Consider the following 26,791-nt stretch of genomic DNA (forward strand, 5'->3'; position numbering starts at 1 on the left):
ACTGTCTCTCTGACCATCCAGATGTATCAAAGTACTTTACAATTGAGAATATAATTTAGAATTGAGAAGGCGTGGCAGCCCATTGTGCACAATGAAATCCCATAAACTGCAATGTGTTGATGACCAGATTTTTTTTTGTGTTGTTAGTTGAGAGATCATTATTGCCAGCACACTGGAGATAGTTTCTCTTTGAAGTTAATGCCATGGAGTATTTTATGTGCACCTGAGAGGTTAGATTGGGCCTTGGTTTAACATTTCATCCAGATCGTAGCACTTTCGACAGTGCAGCAGCCACTGAGTACTGCACGGGCATTTGTTTTGTGCTGGAGCAGGACTTGAACTTGCAACTTCCTGACTCCGCAAAAGTGCTACCAACTGAAACATGGCTGTCACTTGCATTCTTATGCTAACGGCTTACGAAGCTGAAGGCGAGGTCACCAATGGCTAGTGATGCTAACCCTCCCGGAATGAGCCTGAGACTCCTGGAATTGCCCAGAATCTTCCAGCATAAGAAATAGGAGCAGAAGTAGGCCATCTAGCCCTTCGAGCCTGCCCCGCCATTCAATAAGATCATGGCTGATCTGAAGTGAATCAGTTCCACTTTCCCGCTTTCTCCCCATAACGCTTAATTCCCTTGTCTATGAAAAACCTATCTACCCGTGACTTAAACCACTTCAACGGGCAGAGAATTCCAGAGATTCACCACCCTCTGAGTGAAGAAGTTCCTCCTCAACTCTGACCTAAACTGCACCCCCCTTATCTTGAGGCTATGCTCTCTAGTCCTGCTATCCTTTTTAAGCGGGAAGAATCTCTCTACCTCTCCCCTATCCCTTATACTTCTCTATAAGATCCCCCCTCACCCTTCTAAACTCCAACGAGTACAGACCCAGTCTATTTAGTCTCTCTTCATAGTCCAACCCCCTCATCTCTGGTATCAGCCTAGTGAACCTCCTCTGCACTCCCTCCAAGGCCAAAATATCCTTGTGCAAGTGCGGCAACCAAAACTGCACACAGTACTCCAGCTGCAGCCTCACCAGTACCCTGTACAGTTGCAGCAAGACCTCCTACTTTTATATTATATCCCCCTTGCTATAAAGGCCAGCATTCCATTCGTCTTCTTGATCACCTGCTGCACCTGCAGACTGGGTTTTTGCGAGTCGTGCACAAGGATCCCCAGGTCCCTCTGCACCGTAGCATGCTGCAGCTTTTCGCCCTTTAAATAGTAATCCCTCCTACTATTATTTCTGCCAAAGTGGATAACCTCACACTTGCTAACATTATACTCCATGTGCCAGGTCCTCACCCACTCGCTTAGTCTATCCAGATCCCTCTGCAGACTTTCCACACCCTCCACGCAATTTGCTTTTCCACTCATCTTCGTGTCATCAGCAAATTTTGTCACCCTACACTCAGCCCCCTCCTCCAGATCATCTATATAAATGGTAAATAGCTGAGGCCCCAGCAGTGACCCCTGCGGCACTCCACTAGTCACCAACCGCGAATCGGAATAGCACCCATTGATACCAACTCTCTGCTTCCTATTAGACAACCAATCCTCTATCCACGCTAACACCTTACCCCCTACTCCGTGCACCCTAACCTTCTATTAGCAGCCTTCTGAGGCACCTTATCAAACGCCTTTTGAAAATCTAAAAACACCACATCCACTGGTTCCCCTCTGTCTACCGCAATTATTACAGCAGCTATTATAAACAGTCCTGGAGATTTTAAAATGATAGGCGTTCCCCTCGGTTGATCGACTTCTGACCTGGCAGCCACAAGAGTCCATTTGGTAGGCAGGTTAGGCAGCGCTCCCTCTCAGGTGCAGCCAGCGTGATAATATAGTGCATTACAACCGGCAACATTGCTGTTGGCTGCCCAGCCTGTTTATTTTACCCCGCTGGCACTGATTAGTGTGGTATGAGCTGGCAGAGGGATCAGTGCTTCAGCAGGAAGTAGGCATAAGCCAATGGTCCCAGGCTGGACCTCACAAGCCTGTTGACGTAACCATCAGGAGGGAGCTGGCTGAGACTCCTGCCAGCCAGAAAGAGGAAACCGTGCTGGGCGTTTGTCAGCACTCTGTGTAGGGTCTGCATATTTGGACATTGTCCCATCCTGGCTGGGCTCACCATGTTGCCTAGATTCTGTGATGTTGCTTCTGCAGACACATCCTGGAATACGCACAGTGGAGTTGGCAAGCCTACCAATAGAAGAACATTTGTTGAGCTGGAGGGGATTATAAAATTAGGAGGCGGGGTCAAGGAGAAGTTTGAAAACAGGGATGAGAGTCTATCAAGGCGGTACTTAACCATACGTCAGTGTAGGTCAGTAAGTGCAAGGATGATTGGATTAGATGTGAGTCAGTGAAATTGGCTTCACACCAGCCCTTTCAGAGTCTATTGAAGCCCTGGGTGGTGGGGGAATTCTGCTGGAGTGTGGAGTGGCACAGTGGTTAGCACTGCTGCCTCACAGCTCCAGGGACCCAGGTTCAATTCCCATCTTGGGTCACTGTCTGTGTGGAATCTGCATGTTCTCCCCTTGTCTGTGTGGGTTTCCTCCGTATGCTTCAGTTTCCTCCCACAGTCTGAAAGACGTGCTGATGAGCTGCGTTGGCCATGCTAAATTCTCCCTCTACCCGAACAGGCCGGAGTGTGGTGACTAGAGGATTTTCATAGTAATTTCATTGCACTGTTAATGTCAGCCTACTTGTGACTAAGAAATAAACTATTTTACTTTAAAGATTTGAACAGCAGAGTCTTGAATGACCTCCAGTTTATTGAGGGTAGAATGTGGGAGCCCAACTAACAGTTCTAAGTCAACAGGGAACAACAGCAGGTGAACTGAGGTAGAGGCAAAGTCAAGGCAATGTTATGAAGGTTGGGATAGGTGGTCTTGGGTCCTGGTAATGGTGTAGCTACGTAGTTAGAAGCTCATCTTTGAGGTCAAATATGACACCAAGTTTGCAAATAATCTGGCTCAGGTTCAGGTTGTTGCCGAGGAGCAGGACAGAACCAGTTGCTGGGAAACCGCAAGAATTGAACATAATGGGCATGATGTTAAGACCTCGCCCTGCCTGCCTGCCATTTGGCAAGGCAAGGTGGTACAATTAGATGAGAGGGGAAAAATGAGAAAGGCGCCAGTTGTTGTAACGTGAGAGACACTTTGTGTTTTTTTTTCTCTCACGTCTGTCTCCTTTTCCAGATATGAATTGTGAATCCAACCCATCCGACCACCCAAGAGCCAGCACCATCTTCCTGAGCAAGTCACAGCCAGATGGTGAGTAGATATGAGCCAGATTAATATCATGATATCTATGTTATTGTTGTCCATTACATATCAGAGATGTTGGCTGTTTTAAAATGCTGCCATTACACGAGCTACTGTTGACTCAGTATGGGCCGACAATGCTATTTCCACCAAAACATTTCATACAGTATCATAACATTGCTTCAATTTCTATCTTTTTTTCTAAGCACAAAAGCTGCTCTGCTCATGAATTAATTCACCAAATCTACCCAGCAACAAACAGACACTGCCTTTGATATTGCCACGTTCCATTAAGTTTGTAACATTCATGGACAAACATTCAGCTCAGTGGTGGAAAGTTGCATCTCTTTTTCCCATCGTCCTTTCCCAAGCAAGGTTTCTGTTTTTAAGCACCATGCTTCCCAAAGAGACTTGGCAAAGGTGGCAGAGGGGGTTATCTATCCTCTTCATTCCCTGTTAATCACTGTGATCTAATGAAGAGGTTTCTTTTTTGCTTATCTACCTTTACAGCTGTCTATCATTCATAAGAATCTGACCAGGGCCGCAGGTTTCAATATATCAACCTGGAGTTCATGGTGACCAATGGTGTTTCAGTGACTTGATCAAACTGAGGGATTTTTAAAGCCCTTTAGCTTCTTTGAAGCAGGTTAGCCTCAGCAGAGGTCCCCAAACCTCTTGGTGTAATCCCTTACAGATCTGCTGGCTGTTCGCATACCTCTACAAGCAGTTAGGTTTAATGTTTTAATCACTTTATTGCCCAAGCTTTGTTTAAAATGTACAAGTTAAAAGCCTGTATACAACTTAACCTGATGTGTTTGATAGCACTGCTCATCATTAACATGATACACGAGGCTGTTTGTTCAGGCCTGGCACGTAACGTTTACAGCATCTGAGACTGCTCAGTGAAGTAAACACGAAAGTGTAAGGACAATTCTTCTGTACACTCCACATATGAGTGGGCAATACTTTTGTTAGCCCTGACCTGCCCCACCTCCAGCCTATCCCTCCCCTTTAAATATTTTCAAAATGTTTTTTTCAAAATGTTGCAAATGGTCTGACTAGGAGGAATAACCCCACTGTCTGCTGTCGGTGTAAGTTTAAGTTTATTTATTAGTTACAAGTATGCTTGTATTCACACTGCAATGAAGTTGCTGTGAAAATTCCCTAGCTGGCTGGCTTCGCAGCCAAAGAATAAATTCCATTCCCTTAGAACCATAGAATCTTGCAGCATAGAAGGAAGCCATACCCAAGTTCAATTCACATGTATTCAAAAGGAAAGCGATGATCCCAACACTCTTGGGTTCCCTCAGCATCCTCCTCCAAGTCCCCTTTCCAGCAATTCAGACTGAAAGGAACTGTGTGAATCCTTGGCATTCTATTTGATACCGAGCTGTGTTTTAAACCCCATGTGCCATCACCAACACCACTTGTGAAACATTGCTGCCCCTCTGCCACTGAGTACCTTATCCATTCTTTGTCACCTCAACTTAATTATTCCAGTGCTCTTCTGTCCTTTGCATGCCCCCATTTGTTCAAAAGTACAAAATACAGTTCTACACTAAGTTTAATTCATCCATTGTTGACTTACACTGGATGCTGTCCCACAACATATTAGATTTGAACCATTTGTTCTCAACAAATTTGTCGTCGGTGACTCTGAGGATGTTGTAGAGACAACTGTCTATCTCTACAACATCCTCAGATTGACCGATCACCTTCCATGGCATCTTTCAGTGCTCTGACTCTGTTACTCACTAGTGGTAGATCATTTGCTGACAGTGGTTTCACGTTAGTTTTAGGGGAGGCAGTGGCGTAGTGGTATTGTCGTTGGACCGGAAGGCCATGGCAAAGTGGATTTATCATTCTACTAGTAATCCAGAGTGATGCTCTGGAGACCCAGGTTCAAATTCTACCACGGCAGATGGTAAAATTTACATTCAGTAGAAATCTGGAGTTTAAAAATCTTATCATTCAGGCCAGAAACTCCGAAGTGTTTTATGAAGCCTGCCTGGATCGTAAGTTTTGCCCCTTGAATTTGGCTATGATAAGCATAGTATGATTCAAATAACCCACTAGGGAGCTTTTATCAAACCAGTTTAATTAAGAATATAGTTAACATATATGAAAAGAAAATTAGCAATAACTTTTATCAATTACAAAACAACCACAATAATGTGTCTCCTTTAACAAATATATCTAAGACATTCTAATCAAAACCAAAACTTCCTTTAAACTTCCTGTGACTTCCTTTTCACAGGTTTAACACAGCAAAGACTAATGCTCACGTGATACTGGAACTAAGTCCTTTGGATGAATTCTGCAGTTCTCTTGATAGAATAGTTTGAAGCCAGAACACCAGGGAAAGACTCTGGTCAAGCCATCAATAGCAGGTTTTCTGCTCCAGGAAGGCTTTTAGCTGAAGAGCAGAATTTCCCAAACTAGGGTGGGAAGAGAGAGAGAGAGAGACACACTTTTTTCAGTCTGATTTCCTTTCTCCCTTCTAAACTAAAACCTGCAGCTCAGAACTGAAAATGAAAGACTCCTGTCACCTGACCTGCCAACCTCCTCAAAAGCCGAGTCATAAACACCCCAGTAAAAATAAACAAACCCCTGTTTAAGCTGCAATAAAAGGACATCTCCAGACAGGGCAGCAGCCATGACATCTGATAAGGCTGTGAGCATGATTTTTTTTTTTAAATTTCTTAAAGATACACTAACATCACACCCTCCCCATAAGAACAAAAATGAAACATTGGTATTAAAAGATGGTTTGAAAAATGAAACCTTTTCAGTTTCACACTGAGTACTCTACAATAAATGTACATATATTTTGCAAAATCAAAACATGCAAACATAATAACATAGTCCATTTCAGTTCTTGTCTTCCACCATCGAACAATGCTCCTTGTATGACATTCGTGACAAACTACTTCCTCTCCCAAATTCTTAAAGGTACACTAACATGACAGAATCAATGACTTAGCTTATTGAGTGTGATCTTCCAGTTCTTCACACCAGCAGGACCTCCTGGTCCCACCGATAGCGCACCCCTGCCATGTTTCTCAGCGCTGTGGGGTTGAATCAATAGAAGATGCCATTGACAGCGATGAGACCAAAAGATCCCACCTCCTGCCCACAGCGCACAGTCTCCCGCTGCCAAGAAAAATGCCTTGGGTGAAGCCAGTGAATCCCAGCAATCGTGTTGTATCTGAGCACAAGTTATTCAATATATGAAATGTAAATGAAGCGTTTCGTTAGTGAGGATTTAGTTAAATGACATATATATTTTCTGATCCTGTGATATGGAGAGTTAGACTTTTCTTTAAAAGAAGTATGGAAACTCTGAATTTCTTGCCTAAGTAATCGAGGTCTTGCGCTTGAAGGAATCCACAGGATAGCATATCTTGCTTCTCCAGACAAAATGTCAGGTAAGTGTAGGTGATGTTATCCCAGGCAGTGCATTGCCCCAGGTGATTGCTGGCACCAGGTAGGTTGGAAGAGGTAGTTTTTTTTCCATAAAGACCTCTAACCCCCTCTCAGAAGCACTGAAGAGTGGGATGAAGGGTCACTGATATAGGTCTACATTTGGCTCCAAATAGATTTGCTTTAGTTTGCTCACAAATTTTAAAATGTGTTTCCTTTGTTTTGAAACAGTGAGAGAGAAAAGAAAGAGCAATCATATAAACCACGTAAGTGCAATTGCTTTAGACAAGCTGTGTGTCTGCTTCACCCTCGCGGGCTATTAGTATTTTGTCACACTTTTTAGAATTTAATTCTTTAAGCTACAACATTTTGTCAATTTCATTTCATTCTCCCCGAGCTCTCGGCATGGTGACACATTGGTTAGCACTGTTGCCTCACAGCACTAGGAACCCAGGTTTGATTCCCGGCGTGGGTCACTATCTTTGTGGTTTGTGTGTTCTTGCCGTGTCTGCATGGGTTTCCTCCCACAGTCCAAAGATATACAGCTTAGGTGGATTGACCACACTGAATTGTCCCTCAATGTAAAGATGTGTAAATTAGGGGGATTAGCAGGGTAAATGTGCAGAATTATGCATTGGGCCTCATGGGATTCTGTTGGAGAGTCATTGCAGACTCAATGGGCCAAATGATCTCCTTCTTTACTGTAGCGATGGATTAAATCTTGGACACTGTGAAATCATTACCATAGGACATTAGTACACGAATTCTTAATATTGTTGCCACTGTGATTTTAATTGAGACTCAACCCGTTTACTTTAAGAATAGATTAGCATTTCCACTTTTTTCCAAAGAGAGGCATTTCATAGCACAACATTCACTCACCAGTATTCTCTGGTGCATTCTCATGGTGATGGCCTTTGCTTCTCAACCAAATAAAAGGTGAGGGTACAGAGCAGCAGTAGGAAAACTGAGCAGTGCGCAGTGCTGAGACCAGTTCATATGAGGAGCCACGTTTGGACAGTTCAAACCTGTTTCCTATAGGAAGACAGGCAAGCAGCGAGAAATCGTTTGCATGGCTTCATCCCAGATATGAAGATGCAACGTAACAGCCTATTGGACTGCCCAGTTACTAACATTATATAAAAAGGCTGTCACAACTTCAGAATATCCTCAAGCACTTTACAGCAATTGAAGCTTCAAAGTTATTGTTAAAGCACAAAAAATGTTTTGTTAGTATAAAAGCACATAAGAAACTACTGCTTTTCCTGAAAGAAGTGTTTGGGCCCTGGATTGGGAAAGGAAAGACAGGACATGTTGCATTTCCTCTACTTGTGCTCAAAGGGGAGTGGGTTTTGGGGGCGCTGTAAGAGTGAACTGGACTGTTGTGAAGGGGAGGATTCCTTTGGAATGATAAAGGGTATGAGAAAAATGTAATTGGTGATAACATTGCACTGGAGGTACAGAAATTGACTTGTTAAATGCTGCTTTCTGACTGTGCAAAATGGCAGGTCTAGGAGCTGGTACTAGAGAGAGAGAGAGGCTGTGTTAAGCTGGTGCCACAAAGGCATACTGTCCCCTCCCCCACACCCGCAGAGGCAGTTGCAGCACCTTCCACAAAGCCAGCTGCAGGACAGGTCTAACAAAGGCATTAAAGAACACAATGCTGTTCTCACTCTCCCCATACCCACTCCCCCATTATCTCCTTATATTGCCTTGGTGTCAGACTTTGTTTTATAATGGTCCTATGAAGTACTTTAGGACATTTTACTACAACAATGGCCTGAGGAGGCAGTAGCATAGTGGTAATATCACTGGACCAGCAATCCAGAGACCCAAAATAATGCTCTGGGGACCTGGGTTCAAATCTACCAGGACAGATGGTGACTTTTGCAATCACTTAAAATCTAAAATTAAAAGATGACCATAAAACCATTGTTGATTGTCAGAAAAGCCCACCTAGTTCACTGATGTGGGAATGTGGGAGCCAGGCTAACAGTTCAAATCTGCCGTCCTTACCTGGTTCTCTGGTGATCCTAATATAGAAAGGATACTAATAAACTACAAAGATTCACTAGGATGCTACCAGGACTTGATGATTTGAGCTATAAGGAGAAGCTGGATAGCTGGAACTTTTTTCCCTGGAGCACAGGAGGCTTAGGGGTGATCTATTAAACAACGAAGGGCATAGATCAGCTGGATGGTCAATATCTTTTCCCAAAGGTAGGGGAGTCTAAAACTAGAGGGCATGGGTTTAAGGTGAGAGGGGAGTGATACAAAAGGATCTAGAGGGGCGTTTTTTTTCACGCGAAGGATGGTGAGTGTCTGGAACGAGCTGCCAAAGGGCAGTCGTAGAGGTGGGTACAATTTTGTTTTTTTTAAACAGCATTTAGACAGTTAGATGGGTGAGATGGATATAGAGGAATTTGGACCAAATGCAGGCAATTGGGAATGGTTTAGTGGTAATAAACTGGGCGGCATGAACAACTTGAGCTTAAGGGCCGGTTTCCATGCTGTAAACCTCTGATTCTACATGTAACTAAAGCAAAGTGGTTGACTCTCAAATGCCCTCGGAAGGACAATCAGGGTTGAGCAATAAATACTGGCTCAGCCAGCAACGCTCAGATCCCCATTTCAGAAGGTAGTTGAGAGTCAGCCACATTGCTGTGGCTCTGAAGTCACATGTAGGCCAGACCAGGTAAAGACAGCAGATTTCCTTCCCTAAAGGACACTAGTGAACCGCAAGGGTTTTTCCAATAATCGACAGTGGTTTCATGGTCATAAGTAGATTCTCAATTCCGTCATCTGCTGTGGCGGGATTAGAACCCAGGTTCCCAGAACAATAATTGAGTTTCTGGATTAATAGTCTAGCAGCACAGTGACACAATAGTTAGCAATGCTGCCTTGCCAGAGGCCCAGGTTCAGTTCCTGGCTTGGTTCACTGTCTGTACGGAGTCTGTATGTTCTCCCCATGTCTGCATGGGTTTCCTCCAAGTGCTCTGGTTTCCTCCCACAGTCCGAAAGATGCGCTGGTTGCGTGCATTGGCCATGCTAAATTCTCCCTCAGTGTACCTGAAAGGCAGCAGAGTGTGGTGACTGGAGGATTTTCACAGTAGCTTCATTAAAATGTTAATGTAAACATACTTGTGATGAAATAAACTTTACACTTTAGCAATAATCCCACTTAGCCCCTCTGAATAAAATGTTTTAAGAATATTAGGGAAGCTTACCATATCTCTTTTCAAATGCCTCTATGATTTTTCTCCAGGATTTCTTGCAGCAGTGCCCAGGGGGTTAAGCTTTAACTCCTGGTGACACTGGGAGTAAACAAGAAGGTTGGCAATGCTCATTGAGACATAGGGACAGTAATATACAAACATTTAGATTCTGGATGTCTTGCAATCGTAGTGGATCCCACAGAACTCTTCACACTCACTCTCCAAACTACTGCTTCTAGAACAACATTTCTAGAAATTTCAGAACTGGTATTGTTTGTGAGGTTCTGCATTACGAGCCTTGGACATCGATGTGGATTTCTGAGGCATTTTAATTTTTGAATGTAATGAAATATCAAACAAGGACAATGCTGCAGGTAAAAGAAAGATTTAATCGTTGCTCTCCTTGGCTGGCAGTCATCATAAGAACATAAGAACCAGGAGCAGGAGTAGGCCATCTGGTCCCTCGAGCTTGCTTTGCCATTTAATACAATCATGGCTGATCTTCTCATGGACTCAGCTCCACTCACCCACCTGTTCATCGTAACCCTTAATGCCTTTACTGTTTAAAAATTTATCTATCCTTCCTTTAAAAACATTCAATGAGATAGCCTCAACTGCTTCACTGGGCAGGGAATCCCACAGATTCACAATCCTTTGTGAAGAAGTTTCTCCTCAACTCAGTCCTAAATCTGCTCCCCCTTATTTTGAGGCCATGTTCCTTAGTTCTAGTTTCACCCTCCAGTGGAAACAACTTCCCTGCTTCTATCTTATCTATTCCCTTCATAATCTTGTATGTTTCTATAGATGGCGATGGAGATCCAACTCAATCGCTATCTTTTAAATATTATCAAGGATATGATCCCCAGTAATAGAGAGCACTGAGCAAGATTGAAACTATTTTGACTAACAGAAAGTTTGTGATAGTTTCACTGAAAGAGTGTGGATGAGGCCTGTTCACATTTGTTTGAGAAAAGTTATCAAAATATTGGGGGAGGGTTGTAAAGATTAAATAGCCTCCTCTTGAGTATTTTGTTAAACACAAGGTGGCTCAAGAAGATAAGTAAAGTCCAAAGGAACTATTCGAACAGCAGCTTGCATTTATGTAGCAGCTTTATAGCATCATAGAATCCCTACAGTGCAGGAGGCCATTCGGTCCATTGAGACCACACCAACAACAATCCCCATAATCCCGCATATTTATCCTGCTAATCCTCCTGATAGAGGGAGAATTTAGCAATTCACCTAACCGGCACATCTTTGGACTGTGGGAGAAAGCTAGAGAAAACCCACACACACAGGGAAATGTGCAAACTCCACACAGATAGTGACCCAAGGCCAGAATTGAACCCGGGTCCCTGGCATTGTGAGGCAGCAGTGCTGACCACTGTGTCACCATGCTTTAACATGGTAAAATTACACTTAGCACATCAGATGTACAAATTTCAAGTATCATTTCAGACATTATACAAGTTCAAAGATATCCCAATACAGTCTACTTTTTGTATACAATATATTCACAGGACTGATTAGTAAACAAAATTTGGCACTGAGCTATATAAAGAGATGTTAGGATAAGTGAGCAAAGGTCTGGTCAAAGAGGTAGATTTTTTAGCAGGGAATTCTTCCAATATCATAAAGGACTAAGAACAGTAGAACACAGGAACAGGCTCTTCGGCCTTCCAAGCCTGCATCGATCATGATGCCCATCTGACCTAAAACAGTATGCACTTACGGAATTCGTACCCTTCCATTCCCATCCTATTCATCATCTAGATGCCCCTTAAATGCCGCTATCGTACCTGCTCCCACCACCTCTCCAGACAGGGCATCCCAGATATTTCACCACCCTCTGAGTAAAGCACTTGCCTCGCACATCTCTGAATGTTTTGTATTCTCTCAACGTGAAGAAGGATGAATGAGCAGGCTATAGCTATTGGCGAAGTGTTGCTGATAATAGAATAGCTTTTGCATGTTCCTGCATCATGACTCATTAAGGCAGTTTAAGGAATTTCAATGTGATATGGGGCTAATAACTATAATTATTCATACTCGAAATTTAAACCCACAGTGTTTGGCTTTTGCATTATGAGGGTTCATACCTACATGTCATAGAAACATAAACATAGAAACTAGAAGCAGGAGTAGGCCATTTGACCCTTCAAGCCAGCTCTGCCATTCATTTTGATCATGGCTAATCATCAAATTCAATATCCTGATCCTCCCCCTTTTCCCCCTTATCTCTTTATCCCTTTAGCCCCAAGAGCTATATCTAATTCCTTCTTGAAATCAGACAACATTTTGGCCTCACTACTTTCTGTGATGTGAATCCCACACATTGACCACTCTCTGGGTGAAGAAATTTCTCATCTCCAGTCCTAAAAAGTTTAACCCTTATCCTCAAAAATATGATCCCTAGTTCTGGATACCCCCACCATCAGGAAAATTATTTCTGAATCTACCCTGTCTAACCCTGTTAGAATTTTATAAGCTATGAGATCTCCTCTCACTCTAAACTCCAATGAATACAATCCTAACCGACTCTCTCTCTCCTCATGACGGACCTGCCATCACAGGAGTCAGCCTAGTAAACCTTCGCTGCACTCCCTCTATGGTAACGGCATATAGTTATAGTAATCAGTGTCTTGTACTGTTGTGCGGAAATAAAGAGTAATCGTTCTGATTTGATTTAATTTATTTACACAGGTATCTCCTGGTCAACTCACTAAAAAATACAGCTCATGTTCAACAATATTTATTGATGACAGTACTGTAAGCCAACCTAACCTGAAGAGCACAATTAAATGGTAGGTGATCAACAAATTCAATTCTCTTCCTGTCAGACTAGATTTAAAGTACGTGTGGAGTTTCTTTATCTAGTTGTGGTGCACTAAAAACATGGCTTTTTTTTATTTACAACTTCTTGATATGAACTGTTGTGATTTATCTGAATAAATGATCCTTGTAAGAGGAATTTTCTCAGGTGTCCCACTGAGATGTCTTGTATTCAGTTGACTCGCTCAAGCAATACACAGACTACAAAAGTCAGCATGTAATTAAAGAATGAAAAGAAATTTTAATTGCTAATGCATCCATCGGAGAGAGAATAGCCGATGACTACCGTCTATCATCTCTATCTTAACTCTACAAATGTAAAATTGATATACTGTCCTGAATACTTCGATATCCTGCCCAGTCTGTCACCCAAACTGGAGGGTCCAATTACAATATTATACATTATTACCCTAACCAATAACATTCCATCTGTCAACAGAAGTAGGAGATCGTTAGCTCATTGCACCTTAAGGTTTCTACCCCATTAGTTAGGAAACCTAACCCATGTACTTCCAGCATATTCAAAGCCACAGCTAATGTGTGAATTTAAATTGGCGAAAGGAGTAATTCTTTTGCCTGAATCCAGCCTCTTATCAGCTTGAGAGACTGGACCAGCCTCGCTACCTAGGAGTGAATATACTCCCATACATTCCAAACCTTTAGTTAAACTTGCTCCTGTATATCCCAAGCTGACAAGAAAAAACACCTGTCTGTATTCTATTGTACTAAAAGAATTTGGTCTGCCACTGTGTTTCCTATCACGTTGAGCAGTTGGATCGCTCATTGGCCAAGGTTTACAAAACACACGAAGAATGCAATTTAATTTCATAATACTTGGTTAAATTGTGGTTTATAATACTTTTGCATATATTGTTCCAGGCACATTGTGAGTTCTCACTATATTTAAGGCACTTTATAATTACCTTAACCTCATCTACTTATAGTAAATCTAAAATGAAGGGCTTTTATAATCCAATTTCCATTTACCCTTCAATCCTTGATTCAAACATCAGCCTTGGCTCCATGGGTAGAATGTTCACCTCAATGTCAGAAGGTTGTGGATTCAAGCCCTAATCTAGGACACAAACTCATCATTTGGGCCAACAGAATGGAGGTGCCCTTTTTTGGATTAAACTCCATACTCAACTGGAGGCAGCTCGAGTTGAGTATGAAAGATTCCTTGGTACTGCTTGAAGCTGGGTTTTGCCAGTTAACTGGCTTGTCTTTATCCCTATTGCCAGCACCACCAGGGACAGATTAATTTATCATTAATCACCTTTCCTCTTTATGGGATTTTGCCATCTGCAAGTTGGCTGCCGCATTTGGCTACATAACAATGACTGCCAAGTTTTAAAATAATTCATGGGTCACAAAGTGCCTTGAGATGTCTGGAGAATGTGAAGGGCACTATGCCAGTCTTCCCATTCTGTTGGCAAGTTACTTGTGGCGTATCATCTTGTAAACTGTGCTTCACTTATGCTTTAAGTACAGATGTGCATAGATCAGTAACAGTTCTATGAGGAAGCCTTGTTCAACAGTAACTTGGTGGAACCAGTTAGATGGCATGAATGCAAACAGTTTTTTTTGGGAAGGGACGTACTGGTGAGAAAGTATGGATGTTGTATTTGTTGGGCTATAGATAGTGTGAATTTGCATTTGTTTAACAGTTTAAATGGTTTTTCCCCTTACAGCGTTACGCTTGCAATATATTATCACACAAAGAACAGGTAATCTTACTCTTTCTCAAATTGTTCTTACCAGTTATCTAATGCCATCTTGTAGCACTTAGTTTGTGTGACTTCACAAGAAAGTAGGGTTTGTTCCACAGTATGGATGTCAGTACTCAGCCAATTATCCACTGCCAATTTTCAGGAAGTTAGTTTTGAAAATCAAATTAGTCTCCAGGGCATTGTATCTGTAGCCTCCTGTGGTGTCTCCTCCACCAGAAGGCCTGTGGAACCCTGATAACTGCCATCAACAAATCTTAATGGGGCAAAAATAAGAGTTTTTTTCACCCCTTCAGCAACTTGCATTTATGGAGGTTCTTTAGCATAGTAAAATGTTATGGTGTTTTATCAGTGGTGAAGAGATGACATATGGGCTGTACAAGAGGCCAGAATTGCTGGAATATGGTGCTGCTGAGGGCTGGAGGCAGTTACAGAGATGGAGAGGGGCAAACCATGAAGTGATCTGTGAATTTAAAATTGAGATATTGCTTCACTCAAAGCCAACTTCGGCTTTGGAGAAGGGGGAAGAGAGGAACAGATGAATGGCGCAAGATACAGGCAGCAATTTAAGATGAGCTGAAGTCTATGGAAGGTAGAAAATGAGAGACTGGCCAGGAGACCATTGGAGGAGTCGAATGGAGATGTGTCAAATGCTGGTGTAATTTTTTTTTAGTTGGAGGAACCTAATGCTTTTATTGACAAAAGGTACCCTACAACCACAGGTGGAAGGAAACCCTCAGTTAAGGAAAAAGGCAGACATGTCAAGTGCACTGTTCTGTCTTGTCGTTCATGGCAGGCATGGTGGTTAGCACTGTTTCCTCACAGTGCCATGGACCCGGGTTCGATTCCCGGCTTGGGTCACTGTCGGTGCGGAGTCTACACGCTCTCCACTGTTTGTGTGGTTTCCTCCCTCAGTCTGAAAGACATGCTGCTTAGGTGCATTAGCCGTGCTAAATTCTCCCTTAGTGTATCCAAAGAGGTGCCAGCATGTGGCGACTAGAGGATTTTCACAGTAACTTCATTGCAGTGTTAAGGTAAGCCTACTTATGATACTAATAAACCAACTTTACACTTTAACATGACAGCATTTGCAAAAATTAAATGTAGTTTGTATGTTCATAAAACGCAGGAGAAGTGAAGCACAAAGCATTAGTGAGGCCACATGCAGTGATCACTACACTTACGAAGTGATGAAGTGCTTTTCAAGTATAGTCACTGTATTCTGCATTACAACATAACTTCAAATATACTTCATAGGTTGTGAAGTGCTGTCGGACATCCTGAGGTTGTGAAAGACAATGTAAGACTATTTGTCCTCTATAAAAAGTGTCATAGGAGGCTAGAGCTATTCTTATTGCAAAGGAAGTTTAATGGGAGGAGCAAATTCTAAAACTAATGAAGTTGAAGGTAGGGGAATCGAGGATTATAAGGATAAGGTGGGAAATTGGAGCTGAGGATTATCTCAGATTGCACATGGTCTCACTGAATGGCGAAGCAGACTTGATGGCCTACTTCTGCTGCTACGTCTTATGATATTTCCCTCTGTATACTTTCATCAACACTATAAGAAAATCCAGTGTGTCCAACGATAAAATGTCAAAGCCCCAAAACGGAACATAGAATCCCTACAGTGCTGAAGGAGGCCATTTGGCTCATCAAGTCTGCACTGTCCACAATTCTACCCAGGCTCTAACCCCATAACTCCATGTATTTACCCACCTGTGCATCTTTGGACGTTAATAGGCAACTTAGCATGGTCAATCCACCTAACGTGCACATCTTTGGACACTAAGGGACAATCAACCTAATCCACACATTTGTAAGAAGTCTCACAACACAGGTTAAAGTCCAACAGGTTTAGTTGGAATCACGAGCTTTCGGGGCGCTGCTCCTTCATCATCCTTTACCCCTATAGCCACTCACCTGATGAAAGAGTAGTGCTCCAAATAAACCTGTTGGACTTTAACCTGATGGTTTGAGACTTCTTACCATTCTTTTGTTGAGAAAATGCCAGCATTGGTTGTATAAGTTAATACAAATAATTGTATTTTCTCTACACTCCCTTTTAAGTGGGTTATTCTATCATGTCTTGTCAGACCATTTCATGCCTGTTTTTCTCCAATTATTAGTTTTGGTGATTAAGCTATTGGAAGAAATGGGGGGTAGGCTGGGAGGAATATTGGAATAGGCTCAAGTGGTTCTGCAAATAAATAATTTACCTGTCCTGATTCTATATCCATAAATACCCTTCTCTAACAAAATCTATAATTTAAAAATGTTCAGTTAATCTGGCAGAGGAAAGTACAAGTAAGATGATCAAAATTGCTCAGTCGCTGCCTCAATGTTGGTTTCAGAGTGGCGCTGGCAGAGTTCATCAATCAAGCTGGAACTTAGAATGGAGATTAGCAAAAAAAAGAAGTAATTTATTGCGAAAACTACATTCAGCTATAAAGACTTCAACTGGAGAGGAACAGCAGAGTTCCTCCTTTTTTAGTTTGCCTTCCAAAGGGTTACTGTATTACTTTCACTCCAGTTCACAGTTTTAGCATACACAGAATTGTGACGCTTGCACTAATAAGAATAATTTAAGAAGGTCACTAAGGAATCTAATGGGGTATCCCTGGGAGTGAGACTAGCTGAGTTGCCGTTGCAGAGAGTTAACGTAGGTTCAACAGGCCGAATTGCCTTCTGTGTTTAAAGTTTTATTTATTAATCACAAGTAGGCTTACATTAACACTGCAGTGAAGTTACTGTGAAAATCCCCCTAGTCGCCACACTCCAGCGCCTGTTCAGGTACACTGAGGGAGAACTTAGCATAGCCAGTGCACCTAACCTGCACATTTTTGGACTGTGGGAAGAAACTGGAGCACCCGGCAAAATGTGCAAACTCTACCGAAGTTGGGAATTGATCCCTAGCACTGAGACAGGTGCTGTCTCAGTGCCAGGGATCAAATCCCAACTTCGGTCGCTGTCTGTGTGGAGTTGGCACACTCTAACCACTGTGCCATCCCAAGCTACAATAATTAGATGATTCCATTCTATGATTCAGGAGAAACTTAATTGCACAGAGAATCTAGAAGTCGCTACCTTATGAAGTAGTTGAAGTGAGCATCATATGCCCATGTGATGGGAGGCAAGATATGTACATAAAGGAGAATTGGAATAGAACTCGGTGTTGATAGGGCAGCTGAAGTGTGGGTCTGGTCCACTTGGAGTGTAATCGCCAGTGGAGATTAAATGTCCTGTTTCTGTGCTGCAGATTTCATGTAATTTGTATTTCATGCAGGAAAAACATCTTGAGCAGAGAGCACTGGGTTTTACAGAGGGGGGAAAAACTTATTTGGAATAGAGAATTTTAAGGAGGTTTTATAAAGTGTGGACCAAGGTGGCAATGCCATGCCAAGGAGCTCCAGAGGGTGGCAGCAAAGTTAGTTGAAAGATCAACAGAGTTTAGATAGAAAGTCACAGGTGCTAAAAGTAGTAAATGCGACTTGTGTTCTTCCTCCAGAGATTCAGACAGATCGATAGATATTTTTGATGAGAAAAATCACCCATTGACGGTAAGTGCTTCCCTCTTTGTTGAAATTTTAACCACATTAACCAATCACAAAATGAACAGGATTATGTATTTTGAAAGGCCAACTAAATTCCTTGAGCTTATTGAGTCACTTGAGTGAAGCTAGATGCGCTGGTGATCATCCATACGCTAGTATTGTACATTGGAGTGTATGGGACTGGAGCATTCTAACCTGGTAACCTGGCAATCCTAAAGTTCAGAAAATACCATACATGTCCAGTTGTTTTGAATTTTCCCTTTTATACTATATCGTATAATTTGTTTATTTATAGAGGTTCACAGCATGGAAACAGGTCCTTTGCCCAACTTGTCCATGGCACCCAATTTTTGCCAGTAAGCTAGTCCCAGTTGCCCACATTTGGCCCATGTCCCTCTATAGCCATTTTATCCACGTAACTGTCTAAATGCTTTTTAAAAAACAAAATTGTACCCGCCTCTACTGCTGCCTCTGGCAGCTTGTTGCAGACACTTTGTGTGAAAAAAAATTGCTCCTCTGGACCATTTTGTATCTCTTCCCTCTTACCTTAAACCTATGCCCCCTCTAGTTTTAGATTCCCCTACCTTTGAGAAAAGATGTTGACTGTCTAACTTATCTCTGCTCCTTGTTAGTTTATAGACTTTTATAAGATCACCACCTAAGTTCCAGGGAAAAATGTCCTAGTCTATCCAGCCTCTTTTTATAACTCAAACCATCAAGTCCCGATAGCACCTTTTCTGCACTCTTTCTGGTTTAATAATATCCATTTTTTTAATAGGATGACCAGAAGTGTACACAATGTTCCATGTGTGGCTTTACCAATGTCTTGTACAACTTCAACAGCATGTCCCAATTGTTTATTAGTTTCACAAGGAGGCTTACATTAACACTGCAATGAAGTTACTGTGAAAATCCCCTGGTCGCCACACTCCAGCACCTGTTTGGGTACACTGAGGGAGAATTTAGCATGGCCAATGCATCTAACCAGCATGTCTTTCGGAGTGTGGGAGGAAGACCGAGTATCCGGCGGAAACCCACTTAGACTCGAACCTGGGTCCCTGGCGCTGAAGGCAGCAGTGCTAACCACGATGCCAAAGTCGTTCTTATGTTGTACTCGCTCTTCACCTCTTTCCCTTACCCTCCTTCGATATTATTATCACCCTGCCAAATGGAGTCAGATTGCTGGTGCACCCATTTCCAACTGCTAAATAAATGGAGATGTAATTCAGCAACCAAACACTTCTGTTGGAGTAGCTGGATAGTGATCAGAAATAAGAGCTCTGATTTAGTACCATGCCAACCAGTTTATTTACTCCGTTTCAACAAGAAGGTTGGATTTCAGTCTATTTCCTGATTTGTTTTCCCCCCTGTGTGCCCCAGTGTGAGTGTCGCTGATTCTGCCTTGTGCAGAACTCTTGATTGTTACATGGCCTGCTGCAAATTGCACATTATTTCAGCTGTGACGTTATGAAACATTCCAGATGCTTTCATTTAAAAACAACAATGGTGACAGGTAGTGTTGAGACACAGTATGCCACACATTGGTGTTGCCAAGCCATTCGATGAATTCCACTCTTGATTTACTATCCATTCACTCCTACTGGAAAGCCTGTTGTATGTGGGATGAAAGCTGGTTCTAGCCTTTTTTTATTCATTTGTGAGGCATGGGTGTTGCTGTCTGGCCAGCGTTTATTTCCCATTCCTAGTTGCCAGAGGGCAGTTGAGAGTCACCACATTGCTGGAGTCGCGCATAGGCCAGACCAGGTAAGGGCAGCAGATTTCCTTCCCTAAGAGAAATTAGTGAACCAGATAGGTTTTTCTGACAATTGACAATTATTTCATAATCACCAGTAGGTTCTTAATTCCAGATATCTTTCATTGAATTCAGATTCCACCATCTTCCGTGGCAGGATTCAAATCTGGGGCCCCCAGAACAATAGCTGACTTCCTGGATTAAAATATCACAAGGCCATTGCCTCCCCTAGCTGTGATATTCCTCACAGCCAGTTACCCAGTTGGCATCACCTGTGCATGGGTTTCCTCCGGGTGCTGCGGTTTCCTCCCACAGGCTAAAGATGTGCGGGTTAGGTGGATTGGCCATGCTAAATTGCTTGTTCATGTCGGGGGACCAGCTAGGGATTGTGTGATTGTGGCTGGTGCAGATTTGATGGGCCAAATGACCTCCATCTGCACACTATGGTTCGATGAACAAAGAGCCGAGGTGACCATGCCATCACTGGTGGAAACGCAGCTGTAGCAGTTCTCTGAACACTGCCTAATCTGTGGATAACTGGGGAGTGTCATTTTAATGGCCTTTGTAACTCACCCATCAGGCAGCTGGTTAGAAGGTCACAAGTAGGAAGTTGCCAAGAAGACCTGAGTGTTAATGGTGAGGTGACTTGTTAGCCACCAGTGAGCTGATTAGTGAAGAGAGAATCAAAGCGCAGTTCCTATTCTTGTACTGTGTTGCCAATACACGTTTTTGAGATTTTGTATCTTCTCATTACAGAGAGAAGAGGTGCCAGTAGATTATTATAAACGTGACCCAGAACATAAACATATATATCGGTTTGTACGGACCCTTTTCGGTGCTGCCCAGTTGACTGCAGAATGTGCGATCGTGACACTGGTAAGGAAATTGCACCAATGCCATGCATCCATTGTACGATGCATCACCTCGCACTGTTTAAGGACACCAATTGAGGACACTGTGCCAATGATTAAACCTGTACCCGATCAAAACAAAATACCTGTGCCCCGTTCACGTTCAATTCAGCTCTTCGCAGTTTTGTTTCCAGAAGATTCATTGTGCTCAAAATCAGTGAAGTTCCAATTCCTAGAAACATGTAGTGCAGAAGAGGCCCTTCAGCCCATTGAGTCTGCACTGACACGTTTCAAGCACCTGACTTCCCACCTAATCCCACTTGCGTGCCTCTGGTCGCTAATCATGAATCAGAATACTCCTAAATATTTCCCCACCCCACTAAGCTGAAGAGGGTTCCCTGTCCTGATTACAGGATATTTCTAATGTTAACTAATCATAAAAGAGTGGGCATTCATCAGAATTTCACCCATTTCTAACTTAGCGTTCTGTTTGTTGCAATTCTGTCAATGGTTCTACAATTTATGGTGTTTAAGCAAAAAAGGCTGTCAGTATGTACTGCCTTCCCAAGTTGTGACTGTGTCGATACTTGGGCAGATCAGCACGTCGGATTTGCTCTTGCATGTACTTGGTTACCATCTATTCATAGCATTGCAGGGGCTTACATTTCTGTTAAGGGCTTCCCTCTTCATGTTTTCAGCCAGTTACTGTGGCATTTATCCAGCCCCCTGCATACACACACAAGCACCTGTCAGTGAATCCAGCGTCAATTCATCACCCTTGTTCTCTCCTGCATTTTTTTGATGTTTCCGTTGAAAAATGAAGGTTCCTGCCAACTGATAAAGTATTGCAGAAGTAGTTCTTGATTAAAGCCTTTGTGCTCTTAATACCACTTCACAAAATCGTCCATGATTTATACTTTTTTTAGAGAGATTAGAGAAGTTGGAATTGTTCTCCTTGGTGTACAGGATTTCAAAGAATGATTTACTGAAGATGTTGTTTAAAACTATGACAGGGTTTGATGGAATATAAATAGGGAGGAATGGATTTCACGGATGGAACGGTCAGTGCCTGAGATAATTGCTTAAAATGAACCAGGGAGAGATGAGAGGTTATTTTTATTGCTAAAGAAAAGGGACATGCTGTTGAAGCTTTTCATCTTGAACTCACAGATCACAACAATTAAAGAGAGCAACAATTTATATTGCGTGAGAAGAGAGCGCTGACTAGTCGCCAAACAAGTCTGGTAGAGTTGTTACTATGGAGAATGTTGCAGGGCACACTTGGTTGACTTGCAACCAAGAAGCCCTCTCTTTTCTCATACAATAAATTATTGTTCCATTTACTTGTGATTGGTCCTGATGAGTGCAAGGCAAAAAGCTTAGACAGCGTGGCTCTCCTGCAATCTCCTCTTTGCCTGCCCCCCCACCCCCAATCTGACAGGATAGTGGAAGCAAATTCAATAACAGTTTCACAAGGGAATTGGATATATACTTGAAAAGGAAACAGTCACAGAGTTATTGGAAACGAGTAAGGGAAAATGGAGCCAGGAAAGTTTGACTTATTATTGTCACACGTATTAGTACACGGTGAAAAGTGTTGTTTCTTACACGCTATATACGACAAGTATACCGTTCATAGGGAAGGAAAGAGTGCAGAATGTAGTGTTAGTCATAGCTAGGGTGTAGGGAAAGATCAACTTGGTGCAAGGTAGGTCCATTCAAAAGTCTGACAGCATCAGGGAAGAAGCTGTGTTTGAGTCGGTTGATACGTGACCTCAGATTTTATATCATTTTCCTAACAGAAGAAGATGGAAAAAAGTACGTCTGGGGTGCGTGGAGTCCTTGTTTTAATGCTGGCTGCTTTTCCAAGGAAGTGGAAAATATTGTCGGAGTCAGTAGATGGGAGGCTGGTTTGCGTGATGGGCTGGGCTTTGTTCACAATCCTTTGTAAGTTCTTGCAGTCTTGGGCAGAGCAGGAACCATACCCAGCTGTGATATAACCAGAAAGGATGCTTTCTGTGGTGCATCTATAAACGTTGGTGAGAGTCACGGTGGACGTGCCAAATTTCCTTAGTCTTCTGAAAAAATAAAGGCTTTGGTGGTCTTATCTAAAGCACCAGTGTGGAGGGACTAGGACAGGTTGTTGCTGATCTGCACACCTAGAAACTTGAAGCTCTCGAATATTTCCACTTCGTCCCCGTTGATATAGACATATCCTCCACTATGCTTCCTGAAGATAGTTCTTTTAAAGAGTCTGCAGACTTGTTGAGCACTGTGTACGATTGTATCCCATTAAAGATTCTATTTTTTATTGTGAAGTTATGCATTAATTTTTATAATTTGAGGTGTAAGAGTGACTCATGCTGGATACATTAGTTGTTGGAAGTTGGAGTGTTGAGGCGTGCAGTGCAATCATAGAATCAATCATAGAAACCTACAGTGCAGAAAGAGGCCATTTGGCCCACCAGGTCTGCATCAACCACAATCCCACCCAGGCTCCATCCCCAATATCACTACGTATTTACCCACTAATCCCTTTAACCTATGCATCCCGGGACACTAAGGGCAATTTAGCGTGGCCAATCAACCCAGCCCACACATCTTTGGACTGTGGGAGGAAACCGGAGCACCCGAAGGAAACCCACGCAGACACAAGGAGAATGTGCAAGCTCCACACAGACAGTGACCCAAGCCAGGAATCGAACCCAGGTCCCTGGAGCTGTGAAACAGCAGTGCTAACAACTGTGCTACCATGCCGCCCAACTGGAGATACTTGCTTTCGTATTTTTATTTTTAAAAACCTCACCACTAGGTGGTAGCATTGCTTTCCTGCAGCATATTTTAGCTAAAATTACACATCCACAATCTTGCACCTTGAATCTGGACCATTTATTTGAAATAGTTTTGTGTTTGTTTAGTTTATGTTGGATTTACAGCAGACAACAGGTCTTTTGGCTCACTGATCTATGCTATTCCCATCCTACTTCACCCAGCACTATCAGGATATCTTTCTATTTCGCTCTCCTTAATGTATTTGCCCAGCTTCCTTTTAAATTGGTCTATACTATTTACCTTCACTGCTCTCGCATGGTATCAAGTTCTGCATCCCAACCACACTCGGGGCAAAAATTGTTTTCTGAATTCTTTACATATTTTATCATCTTTAATCTAACAGTTCATTTGCAGATCATTTTCACATGCAACACAAACGCCTCACCTTCTTAATTTCCCATTCTGTTCCCCAGCAGTTTGCACCTCCCTCACACCATAGTTTCTCCCTGCTCCTTCCCTGACTCGCTGTCTAGGTGTTCATTGAATCCCTACAGTACAGAATGAGGCCATTCAGCCCATCAAGCCTGCACTGACAACAACCCTATTCAGTTCCTATCCTCGTAAGCCCGCTTATTTACCCTCCTAAACCCCCTGACACTAAGGGGCAATTTAGCATGGCCAATCCACCTAACCTGCACATCTTTGGATTGAGAAAAAAAACTGGAGCACCCAAAGGAAACGTACACAGAGAAATCACAAAGAGAACATGCAAACTCTACACAGTCACTCAAGGACAGAATTGAACCCAGGACCCTGGCACAGTGAGACAGCAGTGCTAGCCCTTGTGGCAGTGCTCTTAGCTCTCAGGCAGAGGGCAGTGGCCCCAAACCCTAGCGCGGATTCCTGAGCACCCATTCCAATGCAGCACCAAGAGGACACAGCATCATCAAAGGTGACACTCCCCAACAGGCCGTCAGACAAAGGTGCTGTCTACCCTCCCAGCCAGTCGCAAAAGAACTCATTGGCACCACTTGGAAGGGCAGTAAACCCCCACTCTGAGTGTTCATCCAATATCCATCGCCCAACAAATCTTTAATCTTGCATTGAGGGTGATACATTTTGGCGGGAAGAATGGGGAGTGACAGCGAAACATACAATTTCAAGGGGTTTGTAAGAAGAGAGACTTGGAGGGTTCTCATACAAAAAATCTTTAGCAGGTCAGCTTAGCAAAGTGGTTAAATAAAGTTAGGTGAGGTGGAGTAGGCTAGAACTAGTTTAGATAGTTGAGCCAAAAGATCTGTTTATCTGCTGTAAATCCAATGTAAATTAAACAAAGACAGAACTAAATTGTCCAGATTCACAGTGCAAGTTGGCAGACATAAGTAATTTAAGCTAAAATGTAGTACAGGGGAGCAATATCACCACCTTGTTGCGAGGTTTTCTTTCTCTATCATGTTGTTATCAGAAACTCCAAAGGTATATTAAGAAGTTAAATTCCAACCATTTTTGATTTTTGGCATTCGTGTGAGGATAAGGTATTTCACACCAGGTGTGATTCTATTGACCCACTAGAAGGCTTTTATCGAAATAAATTTTATTTAACTATACAGTTAAACTATAAAGGGGAAAAAAAAGCACTTTTACCCAATTAAATAAGATACTGCTTAACTGCTAGTTTAACTCTTTTAGTTCCAATTTAAGCAATATCCCTCATAGACTCGAACTCTCCTTCAAAAATCAGTTAGCAAACAACAACAGGCTTACATGCTGATACATGGGCTGCTAGTCCTCAAACCTCCAAAACACCTCTGGAGAGAGATACCTATTTTCTAGTGGGTCCTGAACTGCAATGTCCAAAGAGAGAGAAAAGAGCTCCTTGCACACCCAAGCAGAAAACTGCCTGCCTGTCTCTGCAATCTTAGCTCCTCCCATTAGTACATGACTTGGTCTCTGTCAATCAACCTAATCAAACCTTATTCTGAAACCCCAGAGGACAACCCACAAAATAAACAAAACTGCATTAGCTCAGATTAAAATAAACACCTCAGCTAGCATCAGTTACTGCCCTGCATCCTTAGCATGTAGGCTGCCTGGAGCAGACAGTGCATCGCTTAAACAGAGTTGAATTTTAACATATCTTTCGCAAGGACATAAATACATTTCTTAAAGGCATACATCACACATACCTGAACACACATTCAAACAAATAATGCACTCAGCATAAACCAAGCACTCTTGCACTTCAAATTATAAAGGTCAATGCAGAGCATACAGACATATGAATTAAGAGCAGGAGTAGGCCACTCAGCCCTCATTTTCACATTTCTTGCCTACCTTTGATAATCTTCCATTCCCTTGTTTATCAAGAATCTATCTCCTACTGCCTTAAAGGTATGCGCGACCACTGCCTCAACCCCCTTTTGAGGAAGAGAATTCTGAAGTCTCGCGACCCTCTGAGAGAAAAGGTTTTTACCTCATGTTTTTTGGTTAGCTTAAGTTCTGAACTGGGGAAACTGCTTGAATCTATCATCAAGGAAGAAATAGCAAGACATCTGCATAGAAATTGTCCCATTAGGCTGATGCAGCATGGGTTTATGAAAGGCAGGTCATGTTTAACTAATTTACTGAAATTCTTTGAGGGCATTATGAGCACGGTGGACAATGGGGAACCGGTGGGTGTAGTGTATCTGGATTTCCAGAAGGCATTCAACAAGGTGCCGCACCAAAGGCTGCGTAAGATAAACGTGCATGGTGTTATGGGTAACGTATTAGCATGGACGGAGGATTGCTTCACTAACAGGAAGCAAAGAATGGGGGTAGATGGATGTTTTTCTGGCTGACAATCAGTGACTAGTGGTGTGCCTCAGGGATCAGTGTTGGGACTACAATTGTTTACAATTTACATAGATGATTTAGAGTTGGGGACCAAGTCTAGTGGGCCAAAGTTCACAGATGACATGAAGATGAGTGGTAGAGCAAAATGTGCAGAGGACACAAAGTCTGCAGAGGGCTATAGATAGTTTGTGAGTGGGCTAAGGTCTGGCAGGTGGAGTACAGTGTTGGTAAATGTGAGGTTATCCATTTTGGTAGCAATAACAGCAAAATGGACAATTATTTAAATGAAAAGAAATTGCAACGTGCTGCTGTGTAGAGGGACCTGGGTGTCCTCGTGCATGAATCGCAAAATGTTGCAGGTGCATCAGGTAATTAAGAAGGCAAATAGAATTTTGTCCTTCATTGCTAGAGGGATGGAGTTTGAAAACAGTGAGGTTATATTGCAGCTGTTGGTGAGGCCACATCTGGAGTACTGTGTACGCTTTTGGTCTCCTTACTTGAGAAATGATGACACTGGAGAGGGTGCAGAAGAGATTCGCTAGGTTGATTCCGGAGTTCAGAG

The 26,791-nt window shown here is 42.6% G+C and overlaps 1 protein-coding gene across 1 annotated transcript in view; it reads left to right on the forward strand.

Moving 5' to 3' along the window:
• ccnyl1 (cyclin Y-like 1) overlaps nucleotides 1–26,791 on the forward strand; it is a 78,047-nt gene that overhangs the window by 27,437 nt on the left and 23,819 nt on the right. The window contains exons 2-7 of the mRNA XM_080198596.1: nucleotides 3,202–3,276; nucleotides 6,922–6,956; nucleotides 12,609–12,709; nucleotides 14,429–14,464; nucleotides 17,973–18,024; nucleotides 20,528–20,647. Coding sequence (XP_080054722.1) covers nucleotides 3,202–3,276; nucleotides 6,922–6,956; nucleotides 12,609–12,709; nucleotides 14,429–14,464; nucleotides 17,973–18,024; nucleotides 20,528–20,647 — 419 coding nt within the window. The remainder of the gene's footprint in view (nucleotides 1–3,201; nucleotides 3,277–6,921; nucleotides 6,957–12,608; nucleotides 12,710–14,428; nucleotides 14,465–17,972; nucleotides 18,025–20,527; nucleotides 20,648–26,791) is intronic.

This window comes from Carcharhinus amblyrhynchos, chromosome 11 (assembly GCF_965287045.1).
Source record: "Carcharhinus amblyrhynchos chromosome 11, sCarAmb.v2.hapA, whole genome shotgun sequence".
Lineage (NCBI taxonomy): Eukaryota > Metazoa > Chordata > Chondrichthyes > Carcharhiniformes > Carcharhinidae > Carcharhinus > Carcharhinus amblyrhynchos.